Here is a 20,014-nt window from a genome sequence, read left to right on the forward strand (position 1 = left end):
CATAATAGCTAAAAATTATTTAAAAAAGCAAAAGCAATGAAAAACTGTACCTTATATTCCCACAAATTCTGAGGTGGTTTGACTCCCAGGGTTTTGACTCTTTCCAGCTCCATGATAATGGCTTTTCTGTGACTGTTACTCTCTATGCTGTATGGCTCTTTTGAGAACTCATCTTCTGCAATCGTGAGCAGGAGCCTGTAAAAACATCATAGGAGATAGAAAGTACCACAAAAATCAGCAGTGTGTTAGATAATGCTTTATGCATGAAAAACTTTTGGCAAAGCTTAAAAAAAAAAAAAAAAAAAAAAAATTATAAAACTACAAGCCTAAAAAGGATTTGTTAAAAATGGTTTTAAAGTTTCAATGGTTAAAAACGAAAAATAAATAATTGTTACCATAATACAACTAGCATACCATGATGGTCACGCTACAACTGCTAACAGTTAACAATTAAAAGTTAAGAAAGCAGAACATGATTTCTCCAATATGCACGTAGCGTGTGTATGCACGCAACTACAATTTATTGCATCACACACTGTTTTCGAATGGCAACACACACACACACACACACACACACACACACCAGATAGAGGTGCGTTGGGACAGCAACTCAATGCACTAACAAGCATTGCAGTGTGCCAACAAATAAAGCTGCAGGTCTAATTTCTGGGCCGCTAAGGTGCGTGCCAGACAATTATGAATCATCTGCCCAACGCGAAGCACATTACCGTGAAGAAAGTTTTATGCACTTTAATGCACTGCACCTCAGCAGTTAGTTGTGAACCTAGCCTACATATGTGGCCAAAAGTTTTGAGAATGACACAAATATAATATTACACAAAGTCTGCTGCCTCAGTTTTCATGATGGCAATTTGCATGTACTCCAGAATGTCATGAAGAGCGATCAGAGGAATTGCAAATAATTGCAAAGTCCCTCTTTTCAATGAAAATGAACTTAATCCCCCCCCCCCCACCCACCCCCAAAAAAAAAAAAAAAAAAAACTTCCACTGCATTTGTGAAGAAGGCTTCAGTGCGCCCAAGAAAGTACAGCAAACACCTGGACCTTCACCTACTGTTGATTCCGCTGCAGGATCGGGGCACCGCCATTGCAAAGCTTGCTCAGGAATGGCAGCAGGTAGGTGTGAGTGCATCTGCACGCACAGTGAGGCGAAGACTTTTGGAAGATGGCCTGGTGTCAAGAAGGGCAGCAAAGAAGCCACTTTTCTCCAAGAAAAACATCAGGGACAGACTGATATTCTGCAAAAGGTACAGGGATTGGACTGCTGAGGACTGAGGTAAATTCATTTTCTCTGATGAATCTGATTGCTTGGGGCATCTGGAAAAAAACATTGTCTGGAGAAGAAAAGGCGAGCGCTACCATCAGTCCCATGTCATGCAAACAGTAAAGCATCCTGAGACCATTCATGTGTGGGGTTTCTTCTCAGCCAAGGGATTGGGCTCACTCATAATTTTAAGAACACAGCCATGAAAAAGAGAGCACATTAAGAACTTGTGGCCAATCCTCAAGAGGCGGGTGATAAAAACACCCACAAATTCTGACATATTCCAAGCATTGATTATGTGAGAATGTGCTGCCATCAGTCATGATGTGGCTGAGAAGTTATTGCCAGCATACCTTAACCACTAGCCGACCGCTCACTGTGCTGCTACTGAAGAAGAGCGGCTCGGCTGGGTCCAGCGACTTAGACCTACGTCACTGGATTCCTCCCTCTCTCGGCGGCGCGCGCGGCGCCGGAGTCTCGCTCCCACTATATTCAGAAACAGCAGGAGTCGGGCCAGGGGAGGAGAGGCAGTGATCACCGCCACTGTTCCCCGATCTTTGGGGAAAGAGTGAGGAAATCCACTCGCTTCTGTAAACAAAGCGGGCGGATCTCCTCTGTGACAGACAGGGACAGATCACAGGATTCAGTATAGCTGAACCTGCGATCTGTGTCACACAACCCCCTCCCCCCACACACGTCAGTAAGCATGAGGCACACATTTAACCCCTTGATCACCAACAGTGTTAACCCCTTCCCTGCCAGTGTCATTAATACAGTAACAGTGCATATTTATAGCACTGATTACTGTAGTAATGTCACTGGTCCCCCCCCAAAAGTGTCAAAAATGTCAGTTAGGGGTCCGATCTGTCCGCCGGAATGTCGCAGTCCCAGGGAAAGAAAAAAAAATTGCAGATCGCCGCCATTAGTAGTAAAATAAAAATGACAAATCTTTCACGTAGTTAATAAACTTCATAACTTTTGCGCAAACCAATCAAAATACGCTTATTGTGATTTTTTTTACCAAAAATATGTAGCAGAAAACAAATTGGCCTTAAATGTTAAAAATTTTTGATTTGTAAATTTTTTTGGGGGAATGTTCTATATCAGAATGTGAAAAATACATTTTGTCCTAAATATATGACAAAAATTGAATATATTGGATATTTTTTAACTGTCAAAGTAGAAAATGTCAATTTTTTCACAAAATTTCGGCTCCTTTTTTATTAATATCGCAATAAATGAAAAGCGCAGAGGTGATCAAATACCACCAAAAGAAAGCTGTTTTTGGGAAAAAAAAGGACGTCAATTTCATTTGGGTACAAGGTTACATGGCCGCGCAATTGTCAGTTAAAATTGTGCAGTGCCAAGTTGAAAAAGTGGCCTGGACGTTAAGCAGGAAAATCCTCCTGGGCTAAAGAAACCAATAATATTATTCTCACTGATGGTGTAGTCAGGGTGCATATAAACAATTTTCCAAAGAACAAGGTAAAAAAAAAAAAAAAAAAAAAAAAAAAAGGGTCATAACATTTACTCTTCTAATAGATTGTTTTGCAGACTAACACCATCCAAAAAAGAGAACAGACTAAACAGGATACAACACTACTGATACAAATTTGGAAAAGCTCTGACCCAGTCATCTAGCCATTACAATTTGGCCCTTGTCAAAGCTGCACAAATCCTTACATTTGCCCATTTTTTCTGCTTTCAGCACAACTTCAGGAACATGCTCATTTGCTATATCCCACCCTCTTCCAGATGCCATTGTAATGATAACCAATGTTATTCACTTTACTGGTCAGGAACCATACAGTTATGGCTGATCTGTGAATATTACAAGGTAGTAGACAATAGGCGATTGAAATTACCAGGGAAGATGAAAATGTTAATTATGTTTGCTTACCTTCCATTTACCCTTCCTGACAAAAAACGTTCTTTATAATGTGAAGCCCACGGACCCAACTGCTCAAGCCAAAGCACTACCTCCTCTGGAGTCCATTTAGAAACGGGTTTGTGAACCAAGAGGTCGTGTTCAGACTCTCGACTGCTCCAGTGATAAACTAGTAACACAACCTGAGAAGTAAAAAAGTTAAGATGTGATAAATGTGTATCCATACAGAATTACAGTGTGCTCAAAACTTGCTTAGCTGATTTGGTAACATCCTAGTCATAATCCCATTGAAGGGGAACCAAGGGGGCTATGGCTCTCTATGGTGAATGTAATTAAAAAGAACTGTTAACTTAACCAGGTCTAGCTGAAATTTGTTAAAAAATACCAGCTGGGGGGGGGGGGGGGGGTAATGAAAAGAAAAGGAAAAAAAAAAAAAAAAAAAAAAAAAAATCGCTGTATTAGACAGAGCTATTCCAGTAATCTCCACTAGCTTCCAAGTCCCATGCTCAGGGGCTGCCCTGCTCTAGGAGAATGCAAGGCATTCCCTGATTGCATAAGGTGGAGCACATGATATTTCTGCCTCTCCACCTTTTCCAAGAAAAATGCAAAGCATTATCTGAATGGAGTATGTGCCAACAATGCAGTGGCGCATCTACCTGGCACAGGACACAGAAGCTAGTGGAGATTACTGGCGGTGTCTACGATTTCCAGCTACCAGAGGGATCCCACAGGTATGGTCCAAGCTGGACCAATGTAACAGATCAGGAATTCTTTAAAGAAAAGCAGTAATTACTGACTTCTGAAAATAATGGAATTGTTTTTTGCTTGGTTGTTTTGCTAAATAAATCGCTTTTATACCTTAACCCACTGACCTGGAATAAATATGCAGAGGACTGCACTGACTTCTGACTTGATTCTTCATGATCTGCATATACATTTTTTAGGCTAGTGACTTGAAGGCGATCGAAAGCCTGTGGCCATACAATAACAGTGAACTTTAATTTTGTGGGCAGCAGCAGGTCCCCTCAGGACAGGTTTACTTAAAGCGGATCTTAACTTTCATCATGCAGTTTCCCCCTCTACATCCATCCCTACTCTGCTGCAGAAATGTATTTTTCCATATTACTTTTTTACTTCAATCTGTTGCTGATAGGTGCAATGCTTTGCAGGCTCATAGTAAAAAAAATATATATGGAATAATAATAATAAAAACACACAATAACCACACTTTTTTCACCTGTAAAAAGATGTGCATTTACTTACACAAAAGGTGAACTTTTTTAAATCAGGTCAACTTGTAGGAAAACTAGGCATTGTGGCAGTCTGTCATAATGCTGGCTACTTCATATGTAAACTGAAGGCAAAGGAACAGGTTCTGGCAACCATTACTCCAACCATGGGAGGAACACTCAAACCATAGCATAGTGAAGCAATACAAGAGTCTCAATCATTACCAGTGTAATGATGATTACCGTGTGTAACCTGATGGCCAGATCACAACAATGCAATGTAAAAGCAATGTACTAACGATCAGATTATCGTACGATTGCTCCAAAAGTGATGTTTGTCATCTGATTTTCTGATCGTGTGCACAGGCCTAACATTTTTAGCTGGCTCCTAGATTCAAAGCAAATCTGTAAAGCCTTATGCTGCACTATTGGCTTTTGTGTACATTTTAAATTAGAATTTTTTTTTATTAGTTTTAGAGTGAAAAAAGAATAAAACACCCCTCAAGTTTTTATTTCCATCCGTGTCCTTATTAGAGAGATAAACCCCGTCCTGAAATTCTAAACTTGAAATAGATGAGAAATCTTTCAAAGATGACACTAGTTCTGGTGACCATGTTGACTACAAGGGATTTCGCTCACTCTGAAAAGATTTTCTGACTTCCTGTTTTGGCTATAGAGTTTTGCCTTCAGTTCTATTTTATAGCAGAACTCCACCTTTCAGTTGACTTTAAAATAGTTTGTCTGGACCAAGCTGACCCACATGAACTATTTACCAACAGTTGCAGCAGTTGTGTGTGCTGTATAGCTTATACGTAGCATTAGCTTTGGTCGGGCTGAGTGCTGGTCAGACATTCACAGGGGGCTTTGTATTCTTAAAATTAATACCAAACTTTCTTTGATTTGCTGAGGTGGGGACCGTGACGTCATCTGCCCATCTCAGCCAGAGGAAGTTTTCCATTTATTTATAGAATACAAAGCTCCCTGTGAATGGCTGAGCTTGACTCAATTTTGTTCCTTAAGCAGAATGGTAAATCCTATCCCACTGCCATAAGCACTGTGTATCATATGAGGCTCTACACAGCACACACAGCTACTGCATCTGTTAGCGAACAAAATAGTAAATTTGGACCAGCTTGGTCCAGCTAAAGATTTAAAATCCACTGAAACTTTAGTACTGCTTCTCCGTGGAGTGGCATTTTAAAGTAAAACATCACATTCTAATTCTAAGGAAACAGATTTGAAGCAGTAGAAAACTGCGGTAGTTAAAAAAATAAAACAAAAACACCCTGCAAGGCAATGGCATATTGTGCTGGTATGCATTATGAAATAACTGAATTTTTGTAAAATCTTACCTGTAAAATTCCTTTCTCTGAGTCCTCCTACAGTCGCCGCCTCTTCATATTCGTCACATATGGGTATTAGACTTTGCTCCGAAGGAGTAGCTAGGCAACAGAATATGTTAACAATAAAGCTTTTAACATATCCCACCCTCAAGGGGTGGTCCCCTCAGTCAATACCCTCCTACTTCCTGCAACCATATCTCAGTTTTAGTGGAATAGCAGTAGAGTATACAATCAAACCCCAAAAGAGGGGCGGGGGCGGCGACTGTCGGAGGACTCAGAGAAAGGAATTTTACAGGTAAGATTTTACAAAAATTCAGTTTTCTCTTACGTCCTCCGACAGTCGCCGCCTCTTCATATTCGTCACATATGGGGACGTCCCAAAGCAGTGCAAACATGAGGGGTGGGAAACGCATCCACGCCGAAAGGCAACGCAGTCTCCGCATCAAAGAAGGAACCTTACCAAAAGGTAGGAAACCAGCTGGGCAACAGCAAAAAACAAGTGCTCAACAGGAGCAATAACCCAGGAAAAGACAAAAAACCAGGGGATACAAGACTTATCCCAACAGCCAGGAGTCCCCAACAAGGGACCCTAGGGAACAGCCGCACTAAGAACCTTGCGGCCAAAGGAAGCATCCGCCGATGCCTGAACATCTACTTTGTAGAATTTTGTGAAAGTGTGCACGGTCGACCAAGTCGCCGCCTTACACACCTGGGCTACAGAAGCCCCATGACGACAGGCCCAAGACGTACTCAGAGATCTAGTAGAGTGCGCCTTCACAGGCACAGGGGGAACCTTCCCCTGCAAAGCATAGGCCTGTTCAATGGTCTGCCTGATCCATTTGGCGATGGTAGAGGCCGAAGCCGCCATGCCCTTCCGAGGACCCTCTGGAAGAACAAACAAGGAGTCAGTCTTTCGAAAAGACTCAGTCGATTTAAGGTAAACCCTAATCGCCCGAACATCATCCAGAGAGTGCAATCTCACCTCCTTTGGATGTTTAGGCTTCGTGCACAACGAAGGCAAGACAATATCCTCATTAAGATGGAATTCCGAAACTCGTTTCGGAAGAAAAGAAGGATTAGGTCGCAAAACCACCTTATCCAAATGAATAACCAGGTACGGAGACTTGCAGGACAAAGCCGCCAGCTCCGACACTCTGCGAGCCGAAGTGATCGCCACCAAAAAGGCGACCTTTTTGGACAACATAGACAACGAGATCTCCCTGATCTGTTCAAAAGGAGCATGTTGTAACACAGATAGAACGAGATTCAAGTCCCAAGGGGGCAGAGGATCCCGCCTTGGGGGAACCAGATGCCGCACACCCTGAACAAAGGTGCCAACCAATGGGTTGGAAGCCACGGGACGTTGAAACAGAACGGCCAGAGCAGACACCTGACCCTTTATCGTAGCCAGCGCCAAACGCTGATCAACACCCGTTTGAAGGAAAGACAGCACACGGGACACCGAGTACGTGCGGGGTGAAAACCCCCTGGACTCACACCAGGCAAAATAGGCCCTCCAAGTACGGTAATAAACCTTCCCAGAGGAAGACTTCCTCGCGTTGATTAAAGTATGAACGACCTCCGGAGAGAGACCCCTCTCCTTCAGGACCTCGGTCTCAACAGCCAGGCCGTCAAAGCCAGCGACTGTAAAGCAGGATGGTATATCGGTCCTTGAGACAGTAGATCGTCTCGAAGAGGCAGACGCCACGGGGCGTCGACCGCCAGATTCACGAGGTCTGCGTACCAGGACCGGCGAGGCCAGTCCGGTGCCACAAGAATCACCGTGTTGCGTTCCGAATGTAACCTGCGAAGGAACCTGGACAGCAACTGAATCGGTGGAAACGCGTACATCAGCCTGTACTGATGCCACGGGGCCACTAACGCGTCCGACGCGTCTGCCCGAGGGTCGCGCGTCCTTGCCACGAACCTTCTCACCTTGTTGTTGAGACAAGACGCGAACAGGTCCACATCTGGAAGACCCCACTTCGCGCACAACATCTGGAAAACAGCCGGATGGAGAGACCATTCCCCCTGATCCAGGGTCTGGCGACTCAGATAGTCCGCCTGCCAGTTCTCCACACCCGGAATGTGAACCGCCGTTATCGCCGGGACATGAGTCTCGGCCCAAGACAGAATGTCGGCCACTTCTCGAGCCGCTCGGGCACTCCTGGTGCCCCCTTGGTGGTTGATGTAGGCCACCGCCGTGGCATTGTCCGTCTGCACCCGAACCGGGCAACCCTGCAGCCGGTCCGTCCAGCGATGAAGACAGAGACTTATCGCACGCAATTCCAGAATGTTGATCGGAAGGGAAGGGAAGACTCCCCCTCCGACCAAGTCCCCTGAGCGGACAGAACGCCCAGAACACCACCCCAGCCCGACAGGCTGGCATCCGTGGTGATCACCGTCCACGAGATCGGACGAAACGACTTGACCCCGGACACCAACGGGGACTGGAGCCACCACAGAAGGTTTTCCCTGGTGCGAAGACTCAACGAGATTTGAAGATCCAGGGATTGAGGTCGCCCGTCCCACCTGGACAGGATCTCCGCTTGGAGACCCCGCGTGTGAAACTGGGCGAAAGGAATCGCCTCGAAGGCCGAGACCATCAATCCCAGACATCTCATACACGTCCGCAGAGACGAGTTTGGAACGTCCCTGAGGGACCTGACTTCCTCCCGGAGAGTCCTGAGTTTGTCTTCCGGCAGGAAGACCTTCGCCTGCACCGAGTCCAGTATCATTCCCAGATAGGGGAGACGAACCGACGGACTCAGTGTCGACTTTGGAAAATTTATCGTCCAACCAAACTCCTGCAGAGTTTGCATCGTGACAGACAGGTCCTCCTCCAGACCCTGGCTGGTCGCAGACCGAACCAGAATGTCGTCCAGATACCCCAGGACAGAAACGCCCTGGGCCCTCAATAATGCCAGAACCGGTGCAAGCACCTTGGTGAAGACCCGCGGAGCCGAGGCGAGACCAAAAGGCAACGCCACGAACTGGTAGTGATCCCCCGCAATGGCAAATCGAAGGTACCTCTGATGACCCTCGAATATGGGGATGTGAAGGTACGCATCCTTCAAATCGATGGAGGCCATGAATTCCCCCGGAACCAGGGCAGCCACCACCGACCGCAGGGATTCCATGCGGAACTTGCGAACCCGCACAGAGCGGTTCAGAGCCTTCAAGTCCAGAATCGGACGAACCTTGCCCTCCTTTCTGGGCACGGTGAACAGATTGGAATAAAACCCCCGAAACCTGTCCCGATGAGGCACCGGAACCACCACTCCCTGAGCCCTCAGGTCCCGCACCGCCAGGTGCAGGTCCCGCAAGCGCTCTGGAGACAGCTGAAGATTTGAGGGAAAAAATCTGCTCTCCGGCCGAGAGAGAAACTCGATCTTGTAACCAGATCGAACGATTTCCAGAACCCATCTGTCCCGCACACGGGCCAACCAGGGCTGAAGAAAACCGAGCAAGCGTCCCCCCACCCCAAAACTGGGTGAGGGCGCCCCTTCAGGCCGAACTGTTATGGGCTGCAGGTCCGGATTGGCCGGACTTCTGTTTACCAGACCAGGGCTTCTTCTGAGAGCCTTGACCTTTGAACGGTTTGCCCTTGTAGTGCGGCCGAAAGGCACGAAAGGACCCCTGAGGGGGCCGAAAATTAGCATGCTTCTTCCCAGAAGCCCCCTTAGCCTTGGGGAAATGGGGCAAGAGAGTGCTCTTACCCCCGGTGATCCCCTTAATCAACACATCCAGGGACTCCCCAAAAAGGCGAGACCCATTATAAGGTAGATTGGCTAAGGTCTTACGTGAAGATTGGTCCACCGACCAACATTTTAACCAAACCAGGCGACGAGACAACACCGCCACGCTGTGCACACGTGCAGCCAACGGAATCAGGTCCAGGTCCGCATCACACAGATACATGACACCCTGGTGGATCTGATCCACCATATCCAGGGTCGCCGGCGAGGCCGAATCGGCCACTAGGACGCGCCTAAGCATCTGCGTCCAACTTGCGATCGCCTGGGCCGCCATGAGAGAAGCAAACAGAGCCTTAAGCATAGAACCCGTAACAGAATAAGTATGACGGGCAAGAGACTCCAGTCTCCTATCCGTGGCATCACGGAAAACAGGGGAACCCTCTGCAGGAATCGCAGTGGCTTTGTTCAAAACCGCAATTGCATGATCCACTGGTGGAGGCACACACCACCTTTCATCAGTGGCAGGCGAAAAAGGATAACGCAGCTTGAATTTACTTGGTACCGCAAAAGGTTTGCGCAGATCGCGCCATTGATCCTTAACAGCGCGCTGAAAATCAGCATTGCAGGGAAAAACCTGCGGCGTCCTGCGTTTCCTCTGCGTCCCATAAGCCGCCAAGGCAGCGGGGGGACACACTTCGTCCTGCAAACGCAGCGTTTGCTTAATGGAAGCAATCAACTCATCCATGATTGCAAGCTCTTCAGGCGAGCCAGGGGGAGAATTATCAACCCCCTCAACTTCAGCCTCCACCTCAGACCCCACTAGATCAAGAGAGGAGCGGGACCCCGATAAGGAGGCCCCCGCCATAACAGCCCCATCACCTTCACCCTCAGAATCAGAGGAAAGAGCAACTCTGGGCCTTTTAGTAGATTGAGCAGCCACCAGCATTTGCACCTGAGCAGCAAGGCCAGCCACAATAGTGGCTAAATCCCCCCCTGGGGGGGAAACAGCGGTCCCCTGGCTTTCCACCAATACTGTAGGAAATTTGCCCTCCTGAGAATCCATTGCCCCTGTAATGCCAGACAACCAAGGGTTAACTGCCCCTTTTAAGCAAGCGCGGCCCACCGCACCACACTCAAGCACAATGAGACCCCCACAGGGAATATGCAAACTGAACACAGGCAATGGATAGCAAGAACAGAAGGATAAAACCTGAGGAGACCCTCGCCGCTGCTGCTGCCTCGATCGGTGTTCCTGGAAAGAGGAAGTGATGCTGCCAGGGCGCTCTATGTAAGCCTATGGAGGCTACAAGAAAATGGCCGCCATGCATGTAAACCATGCGGCCGGAGCGAGTGTAGGCAAAATGGCGTCGTTTGGCGCCGAAATCGCCGCTCCACAGTGCATTAAAACACACATTACATTCCAATATCAGAATACATGTCAGATCGCCGCAGCGATCGCTGTATATGCCCAAACATGCCAAAAAAACATGCCCCACAGCACACAGCTTCCCACACTGACCAGACTGACACACACAGTGTCATACAGCTCCCCCCCCCCCTTGCAGCCCACAGCATGCAGCCGAGAGATAGGGAGACAAGCAGTGTGAATAGAGGCAGGTTACACAGTCCCAGACTGACACCCCCCCAGACAGACAGGTCCCCACATAGATACACTTACCTCACATGGCGTGGGGGACCCGCACAGGCGAACAAGCCGCTGCACATGAGGCAGGGAGAGTCGCATTCAAGACGCACACAAGGGGGGTTAAGAAACCGCACAGCGTCCAGTGAGGTAGCCACCTCACCAATCATCCCTGCACCGAACAGGGATGGGTCGTTCACTGTGCCAGGAGCGTTACCTGGCTGAACGCTCGATGGCAGACTGGGAAGCCACTGACCCACGACCTGCGACCAGGGGGATCAGCCCGAGACCCAGTCCGCATGATCCTCTTCATCCGAAGAACTAACTAACGCTGACAAAATAACAGCTAGGTAAAGGTAGAGAGAAAAACTCAAACAAAATTTTAAAAAGAAGAAAGAGTCTGGGACAGAAAGTCCCAGCACAGAGAGAGCCAGCCACTCCTGACAAGCTAGACATTAAAACTGAGATATGGTTGCAGGAAGTAGGAGGGTATTGACTGAGGGGACCACCCCTTGAGGGTGGGATATGTTAAAAGCTTTATTGTTAACATATTCTGTTGCCTAGCTACTCCTTCGGAGCAAAGTCTAATACCCATATGTGACGAATATGAAGAGGCGGCGACTGTCGGAGGACGTAAGAGAAACTTCGTTTAGAACTAAGCCCTCCAGCGGCACGCTGTCACCGCTGACAGAGCTTCCATCTTCTCCCTGTCTTCCTTTCCGGGTTTGCAGGCTTCAGCAGCTTGAATGGCCAAAGCCGTGATGTCACTCCTGGGCATTTACGGGAGTTACAGCCACGGCACAGTGCTCTGAAGGAACAACACGGGTATGCCGTTTCTTCGGAGCACATGCGCCGTTAACATCTCCAGTTGACAAAAGAGTGAATATCTCCAAAAAGGCAATTTTATTAGATTGTAATAGGCTTACCTGTAGGTAAAAATCACAAAGTGGACTTTCCTACTGCATTAAAGCATGGTAATCAAAAGTTCTGTTTTAAAGAATACTTAAAATTGAACTTGGTTTAAAAAAAAAAAAAAAAAAAAAGTCACTCTTTTTGCAACGTATAAACTATTTATAAAAATAAAGTCACTCACTGCCACTCCTGTTAAAGCAGTCAACACCCCTGAAAAGAATCCTCCTCCTCCTCTGTTTAAATTTGTTTGTCCTGATCTGGAAGACGTTTGGTTCTGTTCATCTCCAAATTTATTGAAGGCTTGCAAGGCTCGACCAATTTCACTGTTCTGCTCAAGGTCTTCATATTTCTCCTTGATGGCATCAGGAAATAGTTTTTCAATCACGTCCCTGCCAAATGAAATTAGGAAAAACAAGGTGGGGGGAGCAGACAGTGAAATTATTATTCGGAATGGTTACCAAATGAAGATATTTCTATTAAACTGGAACTTGCTTTAAAATGCACCTGTTCATAAACTCCTGTCTTCCCAGTTTGTGACATCACCGGTCACCTAGGGCCAGAAGTCAGCCTCTGCAGTAAATAGAATTTATTGGAACATTTTTTAAACTAGGGAAGGGGGGGGGGGGGGGAGCTGATAAACAGATGTTGCATAGCTGACTAGGTTGAGTAAAAACACCAGTCCAATCTTTGTGTATGTTTATGTTAAACAATAAATTTCACCTTTTAAAAAAATGAATAAATAAAATGAAAAATGCTAAATTTTTTGCCTGTAAAAGCATAGCATCAGCGATGAGCAGATTGTTGATGACATGCAGGACTCCTGCAGAACTGTCAGCGTATCTGCTTGCTCTTACCTCGGACACTAAAAGAATCAATGAACTACCACAGCACCTTAGTTGTAGTTTTCCGTGCACTGAGGACTGTTATTGAGTGCTGCAGTTGATTGGGCGTAAAAAATGTTGACAGCTAGCAAGAGAAGATCTACCCCCCCCCCCCCCGGATGACAGGAATCCCTTCTGCTGTGATCCTGTGTAGAAGTCTGGGCAGAAGCTTGAGAGGGGGGGAAGGCATAGATCAGACGCCCACAGGGTCACCAGCGCGTCAGTGGCATCTACCAGAGGATGCCTTGATTGAGCCACAAACCTCTTCACCTTTTGGTTGAGCCGATATGCCAACAGATCCACCTTGGGGGTGCCCCACCAGAGACACAGCTAATGAAACACCTCCAGATGAAGGGGCCACTCCTATTGGTAATCTCCCTGCCAATTTTTCAGCCCGGAAATGTGTAGGCCCAGCACCCTCATGGAAGTCCGGAGGGATGACCATTTGTTGGACAGCAGGAGGCAAATTGCAGCCTGCAATTTCTGGATTTCATCCAGAGGAAAGAGCACTCTGGGTACGGCCGAGTCCAGAGTCAGGCGCAAATAGTCCAGCTTCCCAGTACCGTGATCCCCGTTGTCGTAACAAGGCTAGCACCAGAGCAAACACTTTTGTGAAGACCCGAGGAGTGGAGGCGAGACCAAAGGGTAACGCCACAAACTGATGATGCTCCTTTCCCACAGCAAAGTGGAGAAAATGCTGGTGACTGGCACATATTGGAATGTGAAGATAGGCATCCTTAATAACTAGAATGGCGAGGAAACCCCCCGACGCAGGGATGCCACCACCGTTCAAATGGACTCAATTCTGAATTTCTGTACACACACAAAGCAGGTTAGCACCATGAGGTCCAGAATTGGACGCACTAGGCCTTTCCTGTCTGTGTACTGAACAGGTTTGAGTAGAAACCCTGAAAAACGGGACCAGGACAATCACCCCTTGAAGGAAGAGGTCTTGTACCACCCCATACAGACCCTGCAACCAGTCTGGGGACAGGGGCAAGTTTGAAGAAGAAAAAATAAAAAAAAAAAAACCTTGCCAGGGGACAAGAGCGAAAATCGATCTTGTAGCCGGACCAAATTACTTTGTGGACTCACTGGTGTTGCACCAGGGAAGTTCACGGGTTTGGAAACCAGCGAAAAATGTCCCCCCACCTCCGATACGGGTGAGGGCACACCTTCATGCAGGAGCCTTGTTAGGGGGTCTGGAGAAACCTGCTCTAGGCTTGCCAGACCAGGTTCGTTTGGATCCACCAGAGGCCCTGAAAGGCTTTAAGCCCTTGTCAGTCTACCCTGAGGAACAAAAAAAAAAAATTATGAGCTGAGAAGGAAGGTCCACATCTACGACAAGGTTTCTTGCCCTTAGTAGCTTGCGTCAGAAAGGTACTCCTCTCCCCCCCCCCCCCCCGTGAGACCTTTAATGATGTCATCCAGAGTAGCTCCAAACAGGCGATCTTCCTTTAAAGGGTAGATCAGTCAAGGCCTTTTTAGAAGTCTGGTCCACAGACGTGCATTTGAGCCACAAGAAACGCCGAAGGACCAATCATCAAAACCCAGGCAAGCCATCAGGGGAGCCGTATCCAAAGAGGTATCACAGATAATCTGCTGCCCCTAAACCAGCTCAGAAAAGGCAGGAAGGAGCTGCTCTCCCTCCAGGTCACGGCGTAGGAGCTTAGCCCACTTGGTCAGAGTTTGCGACACTAGGAAAATTGTAAATACCGGCTTTATTTTCGAACCAGCTTAAGTATACATAATGCAGGCCACAGCCTCTGCCTTCTGGTCAGCCAGATCCTTAAAAGGCCAGGGACTCTTCCCCACCGGAATCATAGTTGCCTTGTTTAATCTGGAAACTGGAGGGTCCACCACTGGTGGAACAGTCCCACTTCTAAAGGAAAGACCCCCTCATAGGGGTAATGCCTAGTAAAAGGCTTAGGAACCCCACAGGTACGCTTTGGTCACCCCCATGCTTTTGCAAGAATTCTGTCAAAATAGGGGGGGGGGGGGGAGGAAACACCTTTGCAGCTCTGGATGGCTTGCGAAAGGGTACCTGCGCCTCCGTTGCAGCTTCAGCTGCGTCCTCCATCTTTAGGGTCTCACGCACAGATACAAATCAGTGCATCTACCAGCACCTTTTCGTGCGCGATTGCAGACATGGAGGAATCATCGTCTTCAGGATTCCAGGTGCGTGGTCTCAGACCCAGCAGGGTGACCCACATCTGCAGCAGCCAAATCAGATTCAGGATCTGAGGAGACAGATGAGGTAGGGGAAGGTACTTTTTGCTAGCCCGTAACCCACAAGCTGCCTTCACCAGGGACACAAGGGACTCCAGGACCACTGTCAGTGCATGGATGGATGGTCGGGACCCGGAGGGCCCCACAGCCTCAGAGAGGATCAGGTGGGGTAACGTGCTCCAAAGACTCCATGAGTCACCAGGGGAACCCCACAAAAAAAAAGTGTCACACACTGCTAAGGTACAACCCCCACCGCGCTGGCAGCGCCACCAGGTCACCAAGCACAAGGCACAGAGCGATCCTCAGCAGATAGGGAGAGGACCCCACCAGACTCACCACCCCCCGACACAGGCACCTGCAATCACCAGGAGAATCTGCACTACACGTGCAGCAATCAGGAAGTTAAATGATCCAGGAGTCCACACCAGGGGATAAGCAGGGGCTTCCACCGCCAAAATAGCCGCACACAGGGCTCCACTGTCATGGCCGCCACTATCTGCAATGTAAACAACAAGAAAATGGCTGCCGGACTACACAAACATGGCCGCCATGTATAAGAATACACAAGGCTACAACCAGGCCTCAGGACAGATCCAAGGGGCCCTGGCAAGAGCCCCCACCAGACACAACCCCCACCCCCTGCCGGCAGTCGATCGTCCGGTCACCGGCGGCGCACTCCCCCCCATCGCCAGTTAGCGCCCTTACCCCACGGTCAGATCACTCCAAAAAAAAAAAAAATACATCCCCAGCGTATCTGGAGGGGGGGGGGGGGAGACAGGAGGAGGAACTTGGCAAGGGTGTGTGCCTGAGGGAAGGAGGGGAACCCAGGGGTCAGACAGTCTCAAGGAGGGGCCCACGTCCACTCCAAAACCTTCCAGGAGTATAGTGGGGGACCAGCTACCCATACCAGGAATCATGGGCACCGCTCCAGACAGATCTTCCTCTCCATTGAAATCGGGGGCCATCAGGAGGAACGCTGTAACTGATGCCAGGTCCTATGAGACCTCGCGAGACATTGTAAATCACAGGGCCAGCCCCCGTCCATTGGGGCTACGTCACGGCCAACCTAGTGCGGTGTTGAGGCCTGCGCACGCTGGCCAGACTGGGATGACCACTGGATCTAGATTATCCAGCCCTTCACCCAGTCCGGCAGTTGACTGTAGAGCTGACCAGGAAAATCCAGGAGGAAAAATGTTTCTATCTAAAAAAAAAAAATGTTGCCAGGACCAAAAGGTCCCAGCAATGAACTAGGTCCTGACTAGGCAGACAAAAAAAACTGAGTGACTATAGCAGGAAGAGGGAGTATACCCCCTGGGACTGCCCACGGGTGTAGCTAGAAGTTTTTTCTTCCTAATGTCCTACTCCTGTAGGGGGCAGCATAACCAATAGTCAAGAATGACAGGAGCTGTGTCCATCAATAAGTGAAGTACTATTTCCCCCCTGTACGACCTTTAATGTCATCCAGGGTAGCTCCAAAAATGCGATCTCCTTGAAAAGGTAGATCAGTCAAAGCCTTTTTAGAAGTCTGGTCCACTGACAAGCATTTCAGCCAAGCCACCAGGGGAGCTGCATCCAAAGAGGCACCACAGATAAAACTGCAGCCCCTGTATCAGCTGGTCCACCAGCTCAGCAATGGCAGGGGGAGCCGTTCTCCCTCCAGGCCTCGGCGTAAAAGCTTAACACACTTGGTCAGAGTTTGCAACACTAGAGCAATGGTGAATACTGGCCATAGTGCCGAACCAGCCAGAGTGTACAATTTGCGGGCAACAGCAACTTCCTGTCAGCCAGATCCTTAAAGGCCCGGGGACTATTCCACCAGAATCATGGTTGCCTTGTTTAATCTAGATACCGGAGGGTCCACCACCGGTGGAACAGTCACCTTCTTAAGGAGGGACTACTCATAGGGGTGCTGCCTAGTAAAACACTTAGGGACCCCAAGGGGGCGCTTCGGTCGTCCCCACACTTAGCGACAATTCTGTCAAAATAGGTGGGGAAAGGAAACTCCTTTTCCGTTCTGAAAGGCGGTCTCACACACAGATACAATAAGTGCTTATACCAGCACCTTTTTATGCGCGGTTGTACATGTGGAGGATTCATCCTCGCTATCTGAGGATTCCGGGCACGTGGGCGCAGACGCCCGCGTGGCCGAATCAGATTCAGGATCTGAGGAGACAGAGGAGGCAGGGCGCTTTTTTGCTAGCCCTTTGCCCAATAGCCACCTCCACCCGGGACAAATAAGGACTCCAGGACCGCCGTCAGTGCATGGATGGATGGTTGGGACACAAAGGGTCCCGCAGCCTCAGAGAGGGGATCAGGTGGGGAAATGTGCTTCAAGCAATCCTCAGCAGAGAGGGAGAAGACCCCACCAGACTCTCCACCCAGCAAGAACAGGCACCTGCAGCCACCAGGATAATCTGCACGCCACGAGCAGCGATAAGGAAGTGAAAAGATCCAGGAGTCAGCACCATGGGATGAAGCAGGGCTCCCACCGCCTAAAACAGCGCCCACAGGGCTCAACTGTAATGGCCGCTGCTATTTTCAATAGCAAACCACCACAAAACGGCCACCGGACTACACAAACATGGCCTCTGCATAGAGCACACAAGCTACAACAAAATGGAGGAACCACAAGGCTCCCAGGGACCCAGGAGAGATCCTTAGGCCTCAAGGACACACCCAGGCAGGACAGAGGGCCCTGGTAGGAGCCCCCACCAGGTACAACCCCCCCTGCACAGCTAATCATCCGTCTGCCAGCGGCACACACACACCAGTCACCAGTATAGTGCTCCACCCCTACCCCAGGAGTAGGACCAGACCACCCACACAGCCCCAGCATAAGTGGAAGTAGGGTACCTAATGGAAAGGAGGGGTACCCGGGGGTCCGTCCATCCCAAGGAAGGGCCCACATCCACCCCAAAATCATCCAGGGGGAGAGGGGGGACAGCTACTCCCCATACCAGGAACCAGATAGCCACCGCTCCAGGTTGAACCCCTCGCCATAGAAAATAGAAAACATTTCCAGGACCGGAGGTCCTTACTTCTGACTAGGCAGAAAAAAAAAACCTATAACAGTGAAAGGGAGTATAGTCAGACTTTCTGCCTAGTGTCCTACTCATGTAGGGGGCAGTATAACCCAATGGTTATTAAGAGGAGCTATGTCTGTCAATGAACTTAAGAGGTATGTGCATTTATAAAAACAAATTTTAAATAGTAACAGATTGTGGTGCAAGGTCAGGCTTTTAAACTCACTGACTACAGCTCTGCTACCTGTACCTCAGTATGGGCATTTTTAGAGCTGTAGGCAGTGTAAATGAACTATGGGCTCCCGCAGTTCATTCAAACTACAAGTCTATCTGCCACTAACGCAGAAGTTAAAACTGGATTTTTGTAAAAACTAAAAAATCCTTTTCTCTGAAGACCATTGACAGACGTGGCTCTTATGCTTCTTATACCATAGGGTTATGCTGCCCCCTACAGTAGTAGTACTAGGCAGGAAAAACTTCACTGACACGCCTACAGGGACTGTCCTTCACAGCATAGCCCCACACACACACACTGCCACAAGCCAGTTTCGTAGCAAGCAGTGAAAAAGACGACCCAAACCATCCCCATAAACAGAGGGGCGGATGCTGCATCTGTCAATGGATTTCAGCGAAAATAATTTAATGCTAAGTTATTACAAAAATCCAGTTTTCTCTATCGTCCATTGACAGACACAGCTCTTATGCTTCTTATACCATAGGGACGTCCCAAAGCAGTGTAGGCAAGAGGGGTGGGAAGATCGCAACCAGAAAAAAAAAAAAAAAAACAGGTGACTTTTCCAAAGGCTAAACATAGCCAACTGGGTAACAAAGCTCAACCAGAAACCACAGGAGCTTACCCCTAGAAAGCAAATATAAACCCCGAAAGAGAAAAACAAGTCTCTTTAACAGCAGCCTGCAAAACGTTGCGGCCAAAGGCATCCAAAGATGCAAACAAATTAATCGCCGCCTTACACACTTGAGTAACAGAGGCCTGATGAGGAAAAGCCCAAAAGGCACTCTGCGCTCTCGTAGGACGCGCTGTCACAGGGGAACCTGACCCTTCAATGAATAAGCCTGTACAAGCGTCTACCTAATCCATCTGGATAGAGTCTCAGCAGACACAGCCAAACCCTTACAAGATCCCTCAGTAAGGAAAAAAAAAAAAAAAGGAGTCCGATTTCCTAAAGGACTCCGTGGCCAACCAGTAAACCCTGATCGCCAGAACCACATCCAGAGAGTGCAAGGCATTTCCTTGGGATGCTTAGGACAGAGTGAAGGCAAGACAATTTCTTTATTTAAATGGAAATCAGAAGACCAAATAAGGCGGACAGGAAAGCTCCGCCAACTTAGACACTCTGCGAGCAGAAGTAATAGCCATCAAAAAGGCAACCTTTAGATATAACAAAGGCAGAGATATGGCCCTATATTCTCAAAAAGAGGCTTTTGAAGATTAGACAAAACCAAATTCAAATCCCACGATGGAAGTACATCGCCAAAGCTGACACTTGGCCCTTGGTCATGCCCAAGGCCAATCATTGCTCAACTCCTTTCTGCAAGAAAGCCAAGACCCTAGCCACCGAAAAAAGGCAAGCGTGCAATTATTGCAATCCACACCATGAAATATACATCTTCCACGTGCGAAGACAAATCTTTCTGGAAGTCGCTGTTCTAGCCCTCAGCAGGGTAGGAAGCACAGGCTCAGAGAAACCGCCATCTCTCAGCATCTGGCATGCAACAGCCATGCCGTTAAAACACGCGACCATAAAGCAGGATGGAGGATCGGCCCCTGGGACAGCAGGTCTTCCCACAAAAGGCAACCACCAGGGAGGCATGACGACCATCTTTACCAGGTCTGCGTACCAAGACCGACGAGACCAGTCTGGAG

The 20,014-nt window shown here is 48.4% G+C and overlaps 1 protein-coding gene across 2 annotated transcripts in view; it reads right to left on the reverse strand.

Moving 5' to 3' along the window:
- The window catches only part of BFAR (bifunctional apoptosis regulator), a 93,099-nt gene that overhangs the window by 59,494 nt on the left and 13,591 nt on the right, over positions 1–20,014 (reverse strand). For both annotated transcript variants that reach the window (XM_082261994.1, XM_082261995.1), the window contains exons 3-5: positions 12,178–12,385; positions 3,185–3,354; positions 51–195 (exon numbers count right to left, since the gene is read on the reverse strand). In XM_082261994.1, the coding sequence (XP_082118120.1) occupies positions 51–195; positions 3,185–3,354; positions 12,178–12,385 (523 nt within the window). The remainder of the gene's footprint in view (positions 1–50; positions 196–3,184; positions 3,355–12,177; positions 12,386–20,014) is intronic.

Source organism: Pelophylax lessonae (assembly GCF_965119305.1).
Source record: "Pelophylax lessonae genome assembly, chromosome: 6".
Lineage (NCBI taxonomy): Eukaryota > Metazoa > Chordata > Amphibia > Anura > Ranidae > Pelophylax > Pelophylax lessonae.